Source organism: Podarcis bocagei, assembly GCF_964188305.1.
Source record: "Podarcis bocagei genome assembly, chromosome: 11".
Lineage (NCBI taxonomy): Eukaryota > Metazoa > Chordata > Lepidosauria > Squamata > Lacertidae > Podarcis > Podarcis bocagei.
In genome coordinates this window covers 20,913,342-20,930,098 of record NC_138136.1, presented here as the reverse complement: position 1 = coordinate 20,930,098, position 16,757 = coordinate 20,913,342, and the positions used below count along the sequence as shown (strand labels likewise).

Below are 16,757 nucleotides of genomic sequence, written 5' to 3'. Positions count from 1 at the left end.
AATGCATTTGGTTGGCATGCATATTTATGGTATGATAAAATCAAGGTGCATAGGGCCTTTAAAAATCATATTGTTAGAAAAGCATTGTTTAATGTTTGGATAAGATACAAAGATTTGTTAGAAAACAAAACCCCTAGATGGTTGTCACCCTTGGAGGCTAAGGCACTGAAGAAACTCAATATGGAGGTCGGATGGCCAAAGTATTGGGAAATTTTGGAACAGGATGGAGATAAATTGAAATTACAAAGTCATGAGAAATTGAAACCTAAAGTACAAGACTGGCTCCAATATTTTCAAATAATGGAGGTCTATAAACAGGACAGGAAAATTGGCTTCCAGGTGGAAAAATTGAAATTAGAGACTGAACTGTTAGAACCCAATACCAAGAATTTGTCAAGAATGTATAATTTGCTGCTGAAATGGAATACACAAGATGAAACAGTTAAATCAGCTATGATTAAGTGGGCACAGGACATTGGTCATAACATTATGTTTGCTGACTGGGAATGGTTGTGGAACACCGGTATTAAATTTACGGCATGTAATGCCTTAAAGGAAAACATTATGAAAATGATTTACAGGTGGTACATGACCCCAGTCAAGCTAGCAAAAATTTACCACTTGCCTGATAATAAGTGTTGGAAATGTAAAGAAACTGAAGGTACTTTCTATCACCTTTGGTGGACGTGCCCGAAGATTAAGGCTTTCTGGGAAATGATATACAATGAAATGAAAAAGGTTCTTAAATGTACTTTCCCTAAAAAACCAGAGGCCTTTCTCTTGGGCATTGTCGGCCAATTGGTGTCAAAGAAAGACAGAACTTTCTTTATGTATGCTACAACAGCAGCAAGAATTCTCATTGCAAAGTATTGGAAGACACAAGATCTACCCACCCTGGAAGAATGGCAGATGAAAGTGATGGACTATATGACATTAGCCGAGATGACTGGCAGAATCCGCGACCAGGGAAAGGAGACGGCGGAAGAAGAATGGAAGAAATTTAAAATCTACCTTAAGGACCACTACAAACTTGATGAATGCTAGAATGTCGAGGTTTTGTGTAAGAAAGGGTTACAGCGATATAAGATTAGACTGAAGGAAAGACTAAAAGGACAGAGACTTGACAGAAATATTTAGAGTTGCTAAAAATTCTTTGGACATTGGGATGCAGAAAAGGAGAGGTATGGGGAAGTCTGAGAAACAAGGTCTATAAAAAAAGGTTAGGAAACTATACGTGTTTGTATGTCTTTTTATATGTTTGTATTGTGTTTAAAAATTCTGTAAAACTAATAAAAAAATTTAAAAAAAAGAAAAGAAAGAGGCAGGGTTTGGCATAATCAGCAGGAATTCTGCATTTGTAATTCCAGCTTTTCATGAAAGCTCATGATTTCTACACCCCCTCCCCACAAATATTAAGACAACCAGGTGGCGTCTGCTTTCTAGAACGTATGGAAACTAGCATATTGCTGGGCTACTAAATGGAGAAGAATTAAAACAAGGAAGATCAAATTATGGTTGTTACTGCTTTGGTTGCAGCCATACCCAAGATTCAGGAGTCACTTTTTCCATCTATATAAAGTCTGCAGTCTATGAAAGGAGCCAGTCTCAGCAATGGAGGGAGGAATGCTCAGTTTGAAAGGCAAGCCAAAGAGATCAAAGTCATGTCTGTGGGTACATTGGAACAAGGAAAAGGGCTCTAGAACAGACTGGAACAGCAGTAAAGGCGTTTGAGCGTCCATGAGGGTCTACTAAGAGGTTCTGGAGATCAGCAGGAATTACCATATATACTCAAGTATAAGCCATTTTTTTCAGCACATTTTTTATGCTGAAAAAGCCCCCCCCCCCCTCGGCTTATACTCAAGTGAGGGTCGTTTCAGGCTGCTCCTTCCTCCTCCTCTGCCTTTGCCATTCTGTGGTAAAATTAGGTGCCTCAGCTTATATTCGGGTCGGCTTATACTCGAGTATATACAGTACACCTTTAATGAGTTGCTGTGATAGGAGAACCGAGGACATTCAGCAAACTATATAGCACAGTACTCTTCCCTACCTAAATCTGCAAAAGTCTCCTGACTTCCTGACTTCTCTAAATACTGTTTTTGGTAGCCTAGAGCCCTTTGACCAGTTGCCGGCAATATAGGGAACAGACAACAAGTTACTGGCGTTTAAAGACTAGGCTCTGAAACCCCCAGTGAAGGACACAATTAAATGCAAAAATGCAGGCCTCCTATCTGTGCTATGTGAAATGAAGAAGGGGACATTTCTGCTTGCTAGAATACCCTCGTCTCCGTTTGCTTTCCCTGGCAAGAAGAGACCTCAAAGTATGTAAGCTTCCTCTTGCTTACTGTGCTCAAGTCCTCACTTTCCTCACGCTGGATTCAGTCTCGCCAGTTCCTCCTTTACAGTACTGTGCATTATGTATTTGGATCCAGTTTTCCCTTTCTAAAAATATTTAACACCTGGCAACACAGAATTCACTGTACCTCCCGTCATCCAGCTGGAGAGCTCTTAGTCCTGCCAAGCAGGCTTCTTTATTTACTCGGCTCAAGTCATCGCCAAGAATAACTAAGCAGGAAAGGCCAGTGTAAGTCATTGCTATGTGCCCGCTATCATAGGGATGAGCAATACCGGGACCCTGAAACACAAGAAAATGCAATTATTATTAGAGTTTATAGTTCTCAACGGATAACAAAATAAGCATTTGTTTTAGCAGAAAACAGAGATTGTTTTCCTGAAGTGTCTTTGGGCAGGAGCATTGTTCTGGGCACATTTTGCGACAGGGAACTTCATTAGCACAAACAATTTCTGAGCTCTGGGCGCAGTACTGAGCCTAAAATTTCAGATTTAAACTGCAGAGTGGAATGAAAGGAGGACCTTTTTCTGCCTCACCACTTCCAGCTACTCTCTGAAGACCGGAGAAGAGACCCTCTTAAGAATATTAGAGGGGAGGGCAGGGGAAGGACTAGACCATGTGAAAAATCATTTTCAGCTTTGTATTCCTGTTATTTAAAAAAAGCGCTCCTGGACATTCTGTTGTTGCACCCACAACCTAGGTTTAAGGTGCCATTTAACTCCTCGTTTTCATATCTCAGTTTCTAACACTGGGCAGGAGAAACATGCAGGAGAATTGCCTGAATGGCTATATATAAATGTCCACCTCTGCATGACCCACACATAGCAGCAGCTATGCAAATAGCAGGAAGTGTGACAGTTATTTTAAGACCAGGGTACATTTCCAGCACCAGAAGAATTTTGCACAGATTTCTATGAACTGATGACGGCTTCCAGTGTGCCAGTTTAGTCTTGTATTACAGATCTCAACTACTGTACTAGGATAGATGACCAAACTCGACTTTCCTTTGCAAATATTCATGAAATGTTCAGTCTAGAAAGACAAACAGCTTGAGAAATAAATAAAATATTTTAACAAGCTGGTCCTGCAGAAAGGCAGCACTTCACAATACCTTTCAGTATTTTCTGGGATTTACATTAGTGATCCCAGGTTACAAAATTCTGGCACCATGTAAAAGGATACAATGAGTTATCACCACACATCTAATATCACTTTCAATAAATTTAGAAATATGATCACACCATATAAATAGTGACAACCTAAAAAATAATCACACTCTGTTTATGGGAATTTCAGGGTTGCCCTGTGTCCTCTTTTTCCAGGACATGTCCTCTTTTTCAGGAGGTAAATTTTGAGACAAATTGCATTTATTTGCTCTGAATGGCCATCATAGTATCTTCTTTTTTGCCCTTCAAAATATGGCAACCCTATTTTAAAAAGAGGCCACTCAAGCCCAGGCGACTTACATTCTGGTGATGTGCATTCTCTCTCACTTCCACAAGTTGATCCAACTAAGTTGGTTCTATCCAACTAAGCCATACTAAGAGTAGATTTTCATTTATTTCAGTGAGTCTACGGAGTATCTTTAGGCTGGATACAAACTTATGGAAATATGGATATGATGTAAGTCTGATGTGTTATGAAGCATTTAGAAAGTCTAGTCTTTTTTAAAGAAGGACTTCACACCTCTCACAACTGTAAAGAAAAGCCCACACGTGTTGGTTTGCCTGCCCATCATGCTAGTCTATCTTAAGGGCATCTATTTTTGTGGCTTCCTCACAAGAACCACACTGATGCTGTCCTGATAACAGCAAGACAGAAATGTTAGGAATGGAATTTCTGTCCATGCACCCAGCCTGCTAGCACACTGACACTGCAGACTTATTTGACTCCTCTGAACTTGCATTCCGTGTATTTGATTTGTGTTCCCTTTCTAACCCACTTTCAATCCTCAGGCTGTTCATACTTCAAGGACCCCACTTCTCGTGCCTGCCACAAACTACATGAGATAACCACGTTATAAAGGTGAAGGTTTCCTATGAAGAATATCCTCATTTAGAATACAACATTCAAATGTGTGTTCAGGCAATGCTGCAGTAATCTGAGTGAGGATTTGCTGCATTTTCCAGTGTATAACACCCCCCCATGTATAAGACGCCCCCTCTTTTTGGGGACTCAAAATTGAGAAAACCTACTTTCTATTCTTATTGGTTTTAAAAGCATAAAGCACATTAAAAAGCTGTGCATCCATTTCTAGCTTTCATTAAAATATGGCTTCGATAATAAGACCACTGTTCTGCCTCACAGAAATGTTTTCAATTTACGAGCAGAATTTACAAAAATAGAGTGCTATTTTTACTTTTAAAAATGCTCACCTCAGAGCCTTATTTCATGATCATGTAAATATTTGTTAAAAGGCTGCAAAGGAATGCACTGTATTTTTTTTCATGTAGCATTCACTAACCTTGGACGGATTGAATGGCATTCCCAGATACGAAGAACCACGGAATCCACAGCGATGCATGTTTGACCCTTTGTAGGAAACAAAACAACCCTAGTTTAACTCTGTGCATTCATTTTCAAATTACTAGCTATTTGTTTTAAACAATTCTACTGAAATTTAAAGTCTCTCTCTGGCTCATGATTAATGCCAAATCATATTCCCTAGCTCAGACTGCTATCCTGCAAACTTAACTTGGAGTAACTCCTATTGAACTCTGTGAACCCAGTTACTTTTGAGTAAAGGCGCTGGCAATGCAGCTCTGCATTTACAACCATTTTTCACAGAAGGCCAATGGGAGTGGTTAGTTTTTCCACCCTGCTACATACTCATCATTTTCTGCGTTCTACATACACTCCATCCTACGTAGTTGATGTAGAAATGGTCAGCCAGCCATTTTCAGTCTATCCCCTCATCAGACTGACCTTCCAGGAAAATATAGCTCCTGTTCTGGGATCTAGCCTAACACGTTTGCAGAGATAAGAGCTGTAATAAGCAGCAGCTAAATAAAAACAAACAGTGTTTTACAAATTGTTAGGAGTCATTCTGCAAAGAAACAGAAAAGATGATTGTAACTTTAAGAGCTGTTTCTGTGAGTTCTGGGTGTGAGTTCTGGGCTGATTAGATACAACTAGTGATGAGTACAAAAGGAGGAGAAGTTGCAGTTTGAATTTGTCTGCAAAAGAGAACACCCACATGCTTTGTGTTTGTAAGTTTGTAAATAAAACTCTTGCTTGAGGGTTTTACACCTGTCTCATGGTTCTGTCCTCTGCTGCCAGGAAGATACAGCTCCAACACAAATGTCATGCAACTATATATAAACTTTGAGCCAAAGTAAGGCATATAGAACCATACAAAAACAAATTTATCACAGCAATTATATTAAAGAGTTCATGTACCAATTGGTTGTCTTTTATGTATATTCTCTGTCTAAAAACTGAAAGAAAAAATCTATTATTCATGCAACAGTACCAAGAGGGGTCTCCAAGGATGACAAGCATACAAAGCATTCATCCTGCACAAAGAAGTCGTTTAAAGAGGGGTTTTTTCCATCTGAGATATACTAAATAATGAAGGTCCTCCTACATATTATTAATTTTTAATGTCACTCCAGTATTTATGGTGGGTTGTATCCAATGCATCCTTCCATTCACGGAAGACTCTTTGATTTAGTGGAGGCTAACAAAAGTGGGAAGGAGGCAAAGCAGTGATTGCAGTGCCTGTAGATGGACAGTCAGGTTGTGTATCCATAGCAGTGACCAGAGGAGGAATGAGCTCTGGGAGGAGCACAGAGAGAAGAAAACACCATGGTGCATCTGCAGCTGGCACAACTGGATGCCTTCATCTGCCCCAACTGCAACAAAACATCTCTCTCCCATATTGGCCCCAAAGCCACAGTAAATGTATAATGACATAAGTTAAACTCATGAAATGTCCTCCACAAAGGCAAATATTTATAGAGAATTTAGAGATGATTTTTCTCTTCTTTTTAATCTGACATACCAAAATGCCATGAAATACAGTGGGCTACGACATTTCCCAGAAAAGCTAAACCTATATGTGAAAAGAATGCAGCTGTGAATTGATAACCTGGGACTGTAAGTGACTCAATTTTATTTTGAGTACACCTACTGAAATTAATGGGCCCAACTTAGTCATTACAGTGGATCTCCTCTGAGTAAAACTTGGTCGATTGCCACCCTTGGTTTTGCTCTTGTATTTCAATTCAGAAAATACACTAAATTAGCATACAGAAGAAGCTTCAGAACATGGTTCTAGCTATTAACTGGCAAGTTTTCATCTCAGTGCCTGTCTTCATTGTGTTTTGCAGAAAGTTGCTGTGAAAGAAGAGCCAAATCTATTTTCAGCTCAAAGAGCTTTTCTTGAATCTTTCACTAACATCTCATTACCCATCCCAAGAGAATACTGATCACAGTCAAGAGTTTGTTTTGGGTTTTTTAAATACCTTCATTAGCTTTGTTACTTTTAAGTTTCCTTTTGCAAGATGACCTTAAAGGTGCCATAAGCCTTCAATTCTTAAGTCAAGCACTCCAGAAATTAACAACCATGGAGAACGCCACACAGAACCGGAGATTAACAGACAAACCATGATCACTATTCATTGAGTAGGAGTTAATCCAACAGTTTCAAAACAAGAGCAGCTGTTGTGAATCAATTATTATAGATGAGGTCTTATGGTAATTAGTCAAGAAGACTGTCTAAGGCTAATATTGAAGCTCCAAAATTTAAAAACAGGTTTTGGGAGATGTTAAGAAAATAAGAAGTATTTTAGCTTCAGTGGGGATGTTTCATGCATAGGCGCCGACTCCATGGGGCTTGAGGGGGCCCGAGCCCCCTCAAAAATTCGTTTGGGGGGGCTCAGCCCCCCCAATAATCTCGGGCGGCGGTGGGCGCGTCCGCGGCTTTTATAGGGCGCCCGGCGCGCACCAGCTCGATAACAGGCACCGGCGCGGCGGGGGGCGCCGGGCCGGGGGAGGGGGGCGGCCGGCCTGTCTCCTTGGCAACCCCATTGAGCAGCGCCGGCTCCCCCGGGAGGGCCATCCCCCCGCGCCGCCGATCGCCAACACCGCCGACGCTGTGGCTGCCTGAGCCCGACCCGGAGCCCGAGCCCGACCCGGAGCCCGAGCCCGAGCCTGAGCCCGAGCCCGACCCGGAGCCTGAGCCCGAGCCCAAGCCCGTCAGTCAGTCAGTCAGGAAGGAAGGAGAAATGGGGAGGGAGACGAGGGAGGAAAATTGCGCGCAGGGTGAAGAAAGGAGAAGGGCGAACGAGACGAGCTTCCAACCCAAAAAAGGGCTGGAAGACTGGGAGGATGCAGGATCGGGAAAGAAAGCGACGCCTTCCCCGCCCGCAACGTCGCCCGCTTGTCATTGGCAGCGCAGCGGGCGCCCAGAGGAGCTGGGCACCGGCGCAGGGCCGCTCCGCAGCCGCGGAGGACAGCTGCACGGCTAGCAAGGTGCGCCGCGTAGAGCGCGGCCCTTGTGTGGCCCGGTGGCCAGGCAAGCTTGGGCGGGGACCCCCATGCAAATCTAAGACGGGAGAAGAGGGCAGAGCAAAGGGGGTCCCTTCCCCAACCTCCGGCTTTGAGACTTCCCTGCGCCCCAGAAAAGCGAAAGGATTTTCTCTTCTTCTTTTTTTATAAATATTTTATTAAGGTTTCAAATACAAAGTTAGAAACATACACTGAAGAAAAAAGTAAAAGAACAAGAAAAAGAAAAAAAGAAAAAGAAGAAAAGAAAACCAACCATTCAACACATTTTTTATATAACTAACTGGACTTCCTCGCATCTCCCTTACCCTGCATTCTTTATAATAAAGATATCAGCAAATTATTACCTTGTTTCGTACCTTATTTTGTACTTTTCAAATACTATACCTCTAAATTTAACATACTTTTCACCAGTTACTTATATCTTAAATTAAACATAGTATTACCTTAGATTTTGACCTTTTCTTACTTAAAATATAATTTCCTGTTTCCCAAATCTAATTGCTGAAGCTATAGTTTCCGAATCGTGTAAATTTTTAACATTCATACAACTTATATTGTTTTTGTAAATAGTCCTTAAATTTTTTCCAGTCCTCTTCCGTTGTTTCTTCTCCCAAATCTCGGATTCTGCCAGTCATTTCAGCCAGTTCCATGTAGTCCATCAATTGCGTCTGCCACTCTTCCAGTGTGGGCAAATCTTGTGTCTTCCAATATTTTGCGATAAGTATTCTTGCTGCTGTAGTTGCATACATAAACACTTTCTGGCCAACAATGCCCAAGAGGAAGGCCTCTGGTTTCTTGGGAAAGGTATACTTAAATACCTTTTTTAACTCATTATAGATCATTTCCCAGAAGGCCTTCACTTTTGGACAAGTCCACCAGAGGTGAAAGAATGTCCCTTCAGCCTCCTTACATTTCCAACATTTATTATCAGACAGGTGATATATTTTTGCAAGCTTGACTGGGGTCATGTACCACCTATAAATAATTTTCATAATATTTTCCTTCAAGGCATTACATGCCGTGAATTTCATTCCGGTGGTCCATAACCTTTCCCAGTCCTCAAACATGATGTTATACCCAATATCCTGAGCCCATTTTATCATGGCTGATTTGACTGTCTCATCCTGAGTGATTTTCTCTTCAACCTGCCCTCCATCCTCTTGCAGAAAACTCTTTGCCTGCCCTGCCCGTATCTCGTTTTTGCTTTTTAATTCCACACACGCACCCTTCGGACTTCGTGGCAATCGGGCGCGCGGGTGCGTTTCCTAAGAGAGTGAGGACCCCCGCGTCCTCCCCACCTGCTCCCTCGCCAGCCAGCCAGCCGCACGCCCTAGCCGGAGAGCCCCGGCCGTCCCCGTCGCGCAATCGGCTGGATCTCCCTTCAGCAGGCCGTGCTCACAACTCGGCCCAGGGACCCCCCAGCAGCGGATCTCCGGCCCAGCTGAAGAATCCGGCAACAAGCCCCCTCCTCCCCAATCGCTCCGCCGAAATACGCTCCAAAAACCCCCAGATAGGCCGCCAGCCGCCAAGTCTAGTGGCGCCCTGAGCGAGGGTCTCTCCCCAACACCGCCACCTCGAACTGCGTTCTCCCGGCTACCCGAGCGAACCAGCGGCAGGACCCCGGTATGGGCCCCCCCAATATTTTTTATAAGTCGGCGCCCCTGGTTTCATGTGAGTGCATATCTATTAATATGCCAATACTATTGATATGTGCCACATAAAACTACATCTTCGAAAACCATGTTACTGAATTTTTAAGTATGGGGGAGGACAGTTTCATAATCATTTAATATTTTTAATCAGCTACAGTTAAAGATTAAATGTTAAGAGAAGTCAAAGGCATCACAACTGGCTGTATCCTTTACTTACTATGGCAAAAAATCAACAAGCTGTTGTCAGCAAGTAAGAGTCTCTTGCAGCATCTTAAAGTCTAGGAAACCTATTAAAGTATAAACTTCTGCTGTAATAAATATGATAGTCTTAAAGGTGTCACAAAACTTTAACTGTAGCTTGCCCCTTGTTTTTACTGCAACAGACTAGCACAGCTTCTCCTCTGGACTTCAATTGTGGAATGGCACCATCTAGTGGTTGTTCTGCATATAAATGGTACTACTACTGAAAACAATTGAAGCTTTAACAACAACAACAACAAAAAAAGATGTAACACACTCCAATGAGTTATACTAATCATTACTCTAAGGAAACAAAACCGGAGCCTTGTGGCATCTTAAAGAGAAAAAATATGTTTGTTAAGCTGTTGCAAGCCTCATTTTTGTGCGTGCTATTAACAGACTCACAATCCCTCTGGAATTATTCTAAAGACAGCTGAAATCAGAGGTAATGGGAGGAAGTCTTATTTTGTAGAGAATATATCCCCACCACCACACAACTAACAAACATGTATGCAGTAAGTTCAAAACCAAAACAAGATTATCATGGACCTCATAACTCTTAAGCTTTTGTAGTATAATACTGCTCCATTTGCAACACGTGTCAATATTGATCCCATTTTAGCCATAAATCTGACTGGTGAAACTGCCAATAATCTGAAGAGAGTCTTTTTAGCCTTCTGCTTTTTTCAGTATTGGCTCATAAAAAGTACAAAGAAGTCAGACCAATATCAAAACTAATTTGAAACACTTGTGGAACAGTCTTCTCCCACCATACTCTCCAAAACCCAAGTCACAGCATCAAATGAAAGCAGTACAAGACTTTTAAATATTTCACTTGACTTAAGAACGTTAAGAGCAGCATTCCTGGATCAGACCAAAGATCCATTCAGTCCAACATTCTGTTCCCACAGTGGCCAAACAGATGCCTAAGAGAAACCCGCAAGCAGGACAAGAGCACAATAGCCTCCTTCAACTCGTGATCCCCAGAAACCTGCATTCAGAGATTTGCTGAAAACAGTAAACTGCCTTCATGATTAGTAACTAGATAGCCTTATCTTGCATGTGTTGGCTTTTGGTGATCAGAGATAGAGTGGCACGAGGATCCTGATTTTATATGTATATTTCTTTTTCAAATGTTTCTAATATCTTACCACACACCAGCAGCCTTAGTGATTTCAAGATGTGGAACTAAGGAGGAAGGGGTATATACTCCCAGTACTTTTCTCTTTTTCTGAAAGCCTGCCTCCTAGATGGAGCAGAGAGCACAAGAGTACAAGACCACTGACTTCCAATAAGTAGGACAACAGTGCATTACTGTATTGACATCTGACTCAGTTCTATCAATTAGCTTGAGTTTCCCTGTTATTCTTCCATTGTTCTCTTATAGTAGTGGTGGGTTTGGCTTAACATTCATTAATGTAATAATAGTTCTGGCAAGTTATAGTAGTTGCATAGTTCTTGTACAGCTAAGCTAATAAGTCTTACAAGGAAATTCAGTACAATTAAGAAGGAACAAAGCCATTGACCCATCTAAGCACATTTAAGCAGCTTTATAAAAAACTATCATGAACATGTTTTGTCATGATTAGACAAAATACCTTCTGAATGTTTCTAATTTAACAATATATTAAGAATTTCAACATATCCTTCTAGAACCCATCAAAGCAACATTATTATTTTTTAAAGCAGAGGGCCCCCTGCTTGAAAGTTTAACCTACTTTGCTTAATACAACTGCATCTATAACTCACTATAGCTCTTTGACAGGCTTCACTGCACAGTTCTGTGACCTGGCTAAGAGCATCTACATTTTAGTACTGCTAAGCACTTTCAATTGTTACAAGTAAGATGGTCACTGCTCAGCATCTCTTTGAACAAGGGGTTGCTCTCTATTATCAAAAGCTAAAAGCAGCACAAATGAGTGTAATGAAATGTCAGTAAGAGAAAAGCTAAAAACTCACTCACTGTCTTCTGTGGGAAGGACCTGCAGGGAATAAATCCATTCTATTATATCTTCTTTGTTCACCACATCTAAGGAATCCAACATATCCAGACCGGAGAGTGCAAAAAAAGCAATTGTCAACCTGCGAGGGAAGAAAAGCAGGATATTACTACCCGCCATCGATATAAAATGGTTTGTAAGCATGAGAAGTCATACTTCTAAGCCACAAAGAAGTACCTGTGTTATGTGTCAGCTCCAGCATGAACTGAAACCAGACATGAGTGCTGCAACCTGACAATATGCTGCAGGGAGCTGGCTTACATGTAACTCTGCAGGCAGAAAGCCACGCTGCTGTCAAGCTTCACTAACCAACTCCACCTGGAGTGAAGGAGTGAAAAACCGATACCAACAAGTCTCTCTGACTGATGAAGCAGACCACACATAAACGTAGAATAACAACATGTTCAAGAAACTGTAAAATGACTGGCTCATTAGCATCAAAATCAGGGAAAAAAAATGTCTTCAGCACCAAGAGCCATGGAAGAAAAATGCAATCTGACAGGTAACAAACACAAATCAGACACATTTTGGTGCTAGAAATTACGCAGATAAAAAGGTGGTGCAGGTGTCCCTACAATGTGGCTCCATACAGTTGCGTGTGAACAATGCAAACCGTAGACCATCTTAACTGTGAGCCCTGCAAGACCTGCCTTGAGGGCCTATTCCCACCTGGCCTGGGACAGTAATGCAATGACTGATTCCAGCTACAAAAACTGTTACTATTGAAAGCGATGCAAACCATCTTGTTTTGAGTCCAGAAAAACATGATGATCATGATGCCTAAAACTATCAGAATGCAGTGCTGTTTAAGGACTTGGGTTGGGATGAAGATTTAATTTTGGAGCCCTGTTATTATTGTTGTTACTAGGATAATATTTTTGCATTTTATTGTTAGACCTTATTCTGAATCGTAAGGAGACTGATTTTGTTGCATACAATCAACTTGCAACTTGAATGATCACAGCTTTATGTTTGGCTGGCCAACTGCAATTGCACAAATTAAACACACACAAGGTGGAGAGGTTAGATGCAGAAAGAGCTATTAAGCTCTCATACTTGGTTACCAGGTTCTGGGAAGCTCCAGGAGGGAGCCTGGTAAGCAAGGAGGAGAGCTTAAAAGCGATTTCCGCAGCAAGAAAACTTGGCACGGAAAGAGCTTTAAAGCTTGCTGAAAGCACCTCCAGAGCCTTTGGAAAGGTAGAGGTGGACACAGGGACAGTTCTGGGGTTGTTCTTACTATATGTGATTTTGGCTTTACACACAATCCCTAAAACCACAGCACAAGTTGCGAGTCAACTGTATTTCTTAATGAGTTGTAAATTCAACATTTAGATCACTTAGAACAAGGGTGAGAACCTTTTGAACCCAAGGGCCACTATTCAGGGGACACATAAAAGTGACAGGCAGGTCCAGAGGCAAAAGTGGACAAAGAAAGGACGTAGCTTATGTTTGTGCAGTAGGTTACATTCCAGCATCACAAATGTCAGAGGCACACACTCATGAAACATTGGTGGGTAGGAGTATGGCATAGAGTGTGCCAAGAGCCAGCCGAAGACGCCTGAATGGCTGCATTGAAACCTAGGTCTCAGGTTCTTGACATGACATAGATTTTTTTTATTGTTTTAAAAAAAACATTGATTTTTATCCAACCTGAGATAAAACAATAAATAGTAATCTTAAAGCACAGAGCTGCTCACTACTGGTACAATAAAAAAATCACAAATACCTGAGAAAACAACTAGGTTTCATCCTTGCAATAGAACAAAGGGAAAGTTGGTGCTTGGTGCGCCTCCAAAAGGAGGACATTCCATAATTGACTTTATCTTTAATTCTCAAACGTCTTTTGTTTTAATAGTATACCTATCTGACACAGTTCCACACAAACTACTTTCAAAATTGCTGCCCAGAACATATTCTGTCAGATTTTTGCCAAGTAAGTCAAAATTAAATCTAATAAAACACCCAGGAAGTTCACCTAGTATTTTCTTAGTACAATGAGTAGTGGACAGTGTGGATGGGGCTGTATTGCCAATCTGTCTTCCCAACACTGTGCATAGCAGTGAATGGGAAGGTAGGAAAGAGAAGGGAAGGGAAGGGAAGGGAAGGGGAAGGAGAAAGGCAGTGGGAGTTTGGCACATGTGCAGCAACTAAGCCAATGTGATGCTCCTACTACTGCACACCATGCTGTGTCCAATGTGTGGTGTTGGAAAAGCAATGCAACTTCACCCACACCACCTGCTACTGAGTTTGACAATACCCCTACAGAGACGTTGCAGTACATGAGAGCTTTCCAAAATGTGTGTTGCAACACACTAGTGCGTCAGCTGCAGTGTGTAGGTGTGTCGCACAAATGCTCCCCGTGCTCCTCCCAGGGCTGAAAAGGGGATAGTTCAACCAAACAAAGGTTTGCTAGTAAAACTGAATTACTGTGTAGCAAAATGATGCACGTCTAAAAAGTGTCACCAACTTGAAAAGTTTGGAAAGCTCTGCAGCACACTCTTGGATTCACGTGACATCAGTTTTCTCTACAAACAGAGATGTCATCTAATTACATTTTGGTGGCACATAATAGTTACCAGACACAGACCAGTAGCAATTCAAGTTATTAATGATTAGGTCAGACAAGAGTCCTTATAATTAAGCATAATGTACACTTTGCTTTGCAGTCTTGGTTACAATGCTTTTATTCACCTCTATCTGGGTTCTGCAACAACCTCCAGGTCTGCTACACCCATTGTTACTTGTAACCTGTTTTGCTTTTCACAGATCACAGACTACTAACTAATCACACTGCTCGCAGAATTATTGAGAGCCATGGTATAATTAAGTGCACAGATTACCTGCATAGCTATTAGAACAGGTTCTTTAATAGGTGGCTCCATATCTGGAGAACATATTCAAGGAAAAAATGCTGCTGCCCTGAGGAGGATTCTCCTAAATCTAATATTCAGTGGGTCAGCATTCCCCAATCATTGGTAGAAAAGCTGCAACATAGAAAGTAAACATTTTTTCTCCTTGCTCTTTCATAGTACAGTCAAACCTCGGAAGTCGAACAGAATCCGTTCCGGAAGTCCATTCGACTTCAAAACGTTCAGGAGCCAAGGTGTGGCTTCCGATTGGCTTCAGGAAGCTCCTGCAGCCAATCGGAAGCCACGACGGACATTCAGGTTCCAAAGAACATTCGCAAACCGGAATAACAACTTCCGGGTTTGCAACATTCGGGAGACAAAACATTTGTCTCGCAAGACGTTCGACTTCTGAGGTACGACTATACTGTTTACAAACATTTTAAGTGAGGGGTCTCATTCCCATTAGCTAACTAAACAAATTCCTCCTGTTAGAAAATAATTTCTACTTAAGTAATTGATTTCTTTTAAATTGACCAGTAGGGGGGAAATGAACTATTTCCTAAATGGTGATTTCATTCCTAAAGAGAAATCAGGTTTCAAACTGAATTTGCTTCTTGCTGACCAAATTCAACATCCTCTTTTTTTCTAAGGGGTTCTATTTCTCCTCCAACTCTTTGAGCTTTTTCATACATCATAAAGATGACTTTAATATTCAAGTTCTAAAGTCTTAGCAGCTCTCTACAATGTTTGCATCGCTCTCCAGCAAACTACCCAACTGGGGATTTCTACAGATTGCAGACCAGAATGAGAACCACTCATAAAGGATTCTTCTAAATAAATTTTAAAATATATTTCTCACCACAGCTCTTGTCACTTCTAGAAATTTTTCTAGCAAATTGTTTCCTCTCCTTCCAAATTTCCAGACCTTCATGTTCCAAGAGCAATTCTGAAGCTGTTTCCAATCCTATGGATGTTTATTCAAAAGCAAATATCACTGCTTTCTATAGGGCTTGATCCCAAGTGTGCATAAGACTACACTTATATAAGTTCAACAGTCTTACAAGTAGGATAATAGTCCTTCTATTTAAATAGGGTTGAGGGGTTTTTTTTGTTTCTAACACTTCAAAAAAACTGTCCCAGGGTGACATAAACATGATGTTAAATATGTTCGGCATACAATCTAAGTCACATTCTGAGGGTACAAGGAGTGGGACTGTGGCGTGCAGTATCTGTAGGCCCTGTTGGAATTTATAAGCCTGCCTACCTGATAAAGCAACACTCAAGGTAGGGCATAAAGTAAAAATCTGGTTGGTCATCGTTGCCGTTAGAAAATGAGTTGAGTTCAAGAGAATAACTGAAGAAAAGAACCATTGCTCATATTTAAAAGCAACCAAGGAAAGTAGCTAAAGTGCTCTTTTTACTTCCCGTAACCTTATTGGTGAATAGATTCTGGAAGATAGCCAAGTTGGTCTGATGCAGTCAAAATAATAATAATAAAAATGTCCAGTGGCACCTTAGAGACCAACTAAGTTTGTTCTGGGTATAAGCTTTCATGTACATATGAAAGCTTATACCCAGAACAAACTTAGTTGGTCTCTAAGGTGCTATTGGACAATTTTTTTACTTATTGGTTAAGCAGGAGTAGTTGTAGCTGCCAGCATCTCCTCCAGCACCAACTAGACCACTGGTTCCCAAAGCGGATGGTACCACCCCCTGAGCGGGGAACAGGAGACTATCAGACTTTTAAAAGCTTTGATGAACTGGATCAAGTTCATCAGTTTTGTTCAGTTAAAACTATTTAGCTTAATTCGATTTTGAATACTGTAATTTAATTTTGAATTTTACTGTGTTATTACTTTCCTTAGTAGGTTGTGCAAACCACTATTCTGAATAATGCTTTTTATAGAGTAGGGGGCACTGGGGAACCAAGTTTATGGAACCAAGAGGGCAGTGGCCCAAAAAAGTTTGGAAACAACTGAACTAAACTGAAAGTTGGGTCAGGAAGCTGTAACAGAAGTGGAAGAAACTGAAAAGATCCTGGTGAAGCCAATAAAGTAAAATATTTGCATTCGTGCTGTACTAAAATTATTTCTCTTTGCATAAAGGAGGTGTTGCTCCCAACTGAGACCAAGGCTCTGAAAGAACGCTCAGCTTG

General features: G+C 41.3%; 1 protein-coding gene across 3 annotated transcripts in view; it reads right to left on the bottom strand.

Annotated features, from left to right (window-relative positions):
* PGGT1B (protein geranylgeranyltransferase type I subunit beta) overlaps positions 1–16,757 on the bottom strand; it is a 34,561-nt gene that overhangs the window by 16,836 nt on the left and 968 nt on the right. For all 3 annotated transcript variants that reach the window (XM_081213832.1, XM_081213833.1, XM_081213831.1), the window contains exons 2-4: positions 11,717–11,835; positions 4,815–4,882; positions 2,481–2,632 (exon numbers count right to left, since the gene is read on the bottom strand). In XM_081213832.1, coding sequence (XP_081069958.1) covers positions 2,481–2,632; positions 4,815–4,882; positions 11,717–11,835 — 339 coding nt within the window. The remainder of the gene's footprint in view (positions 1–2,480; positions 2,633–4,814; positions 4,883–11,716; positions 11,836–16,757) is intronic.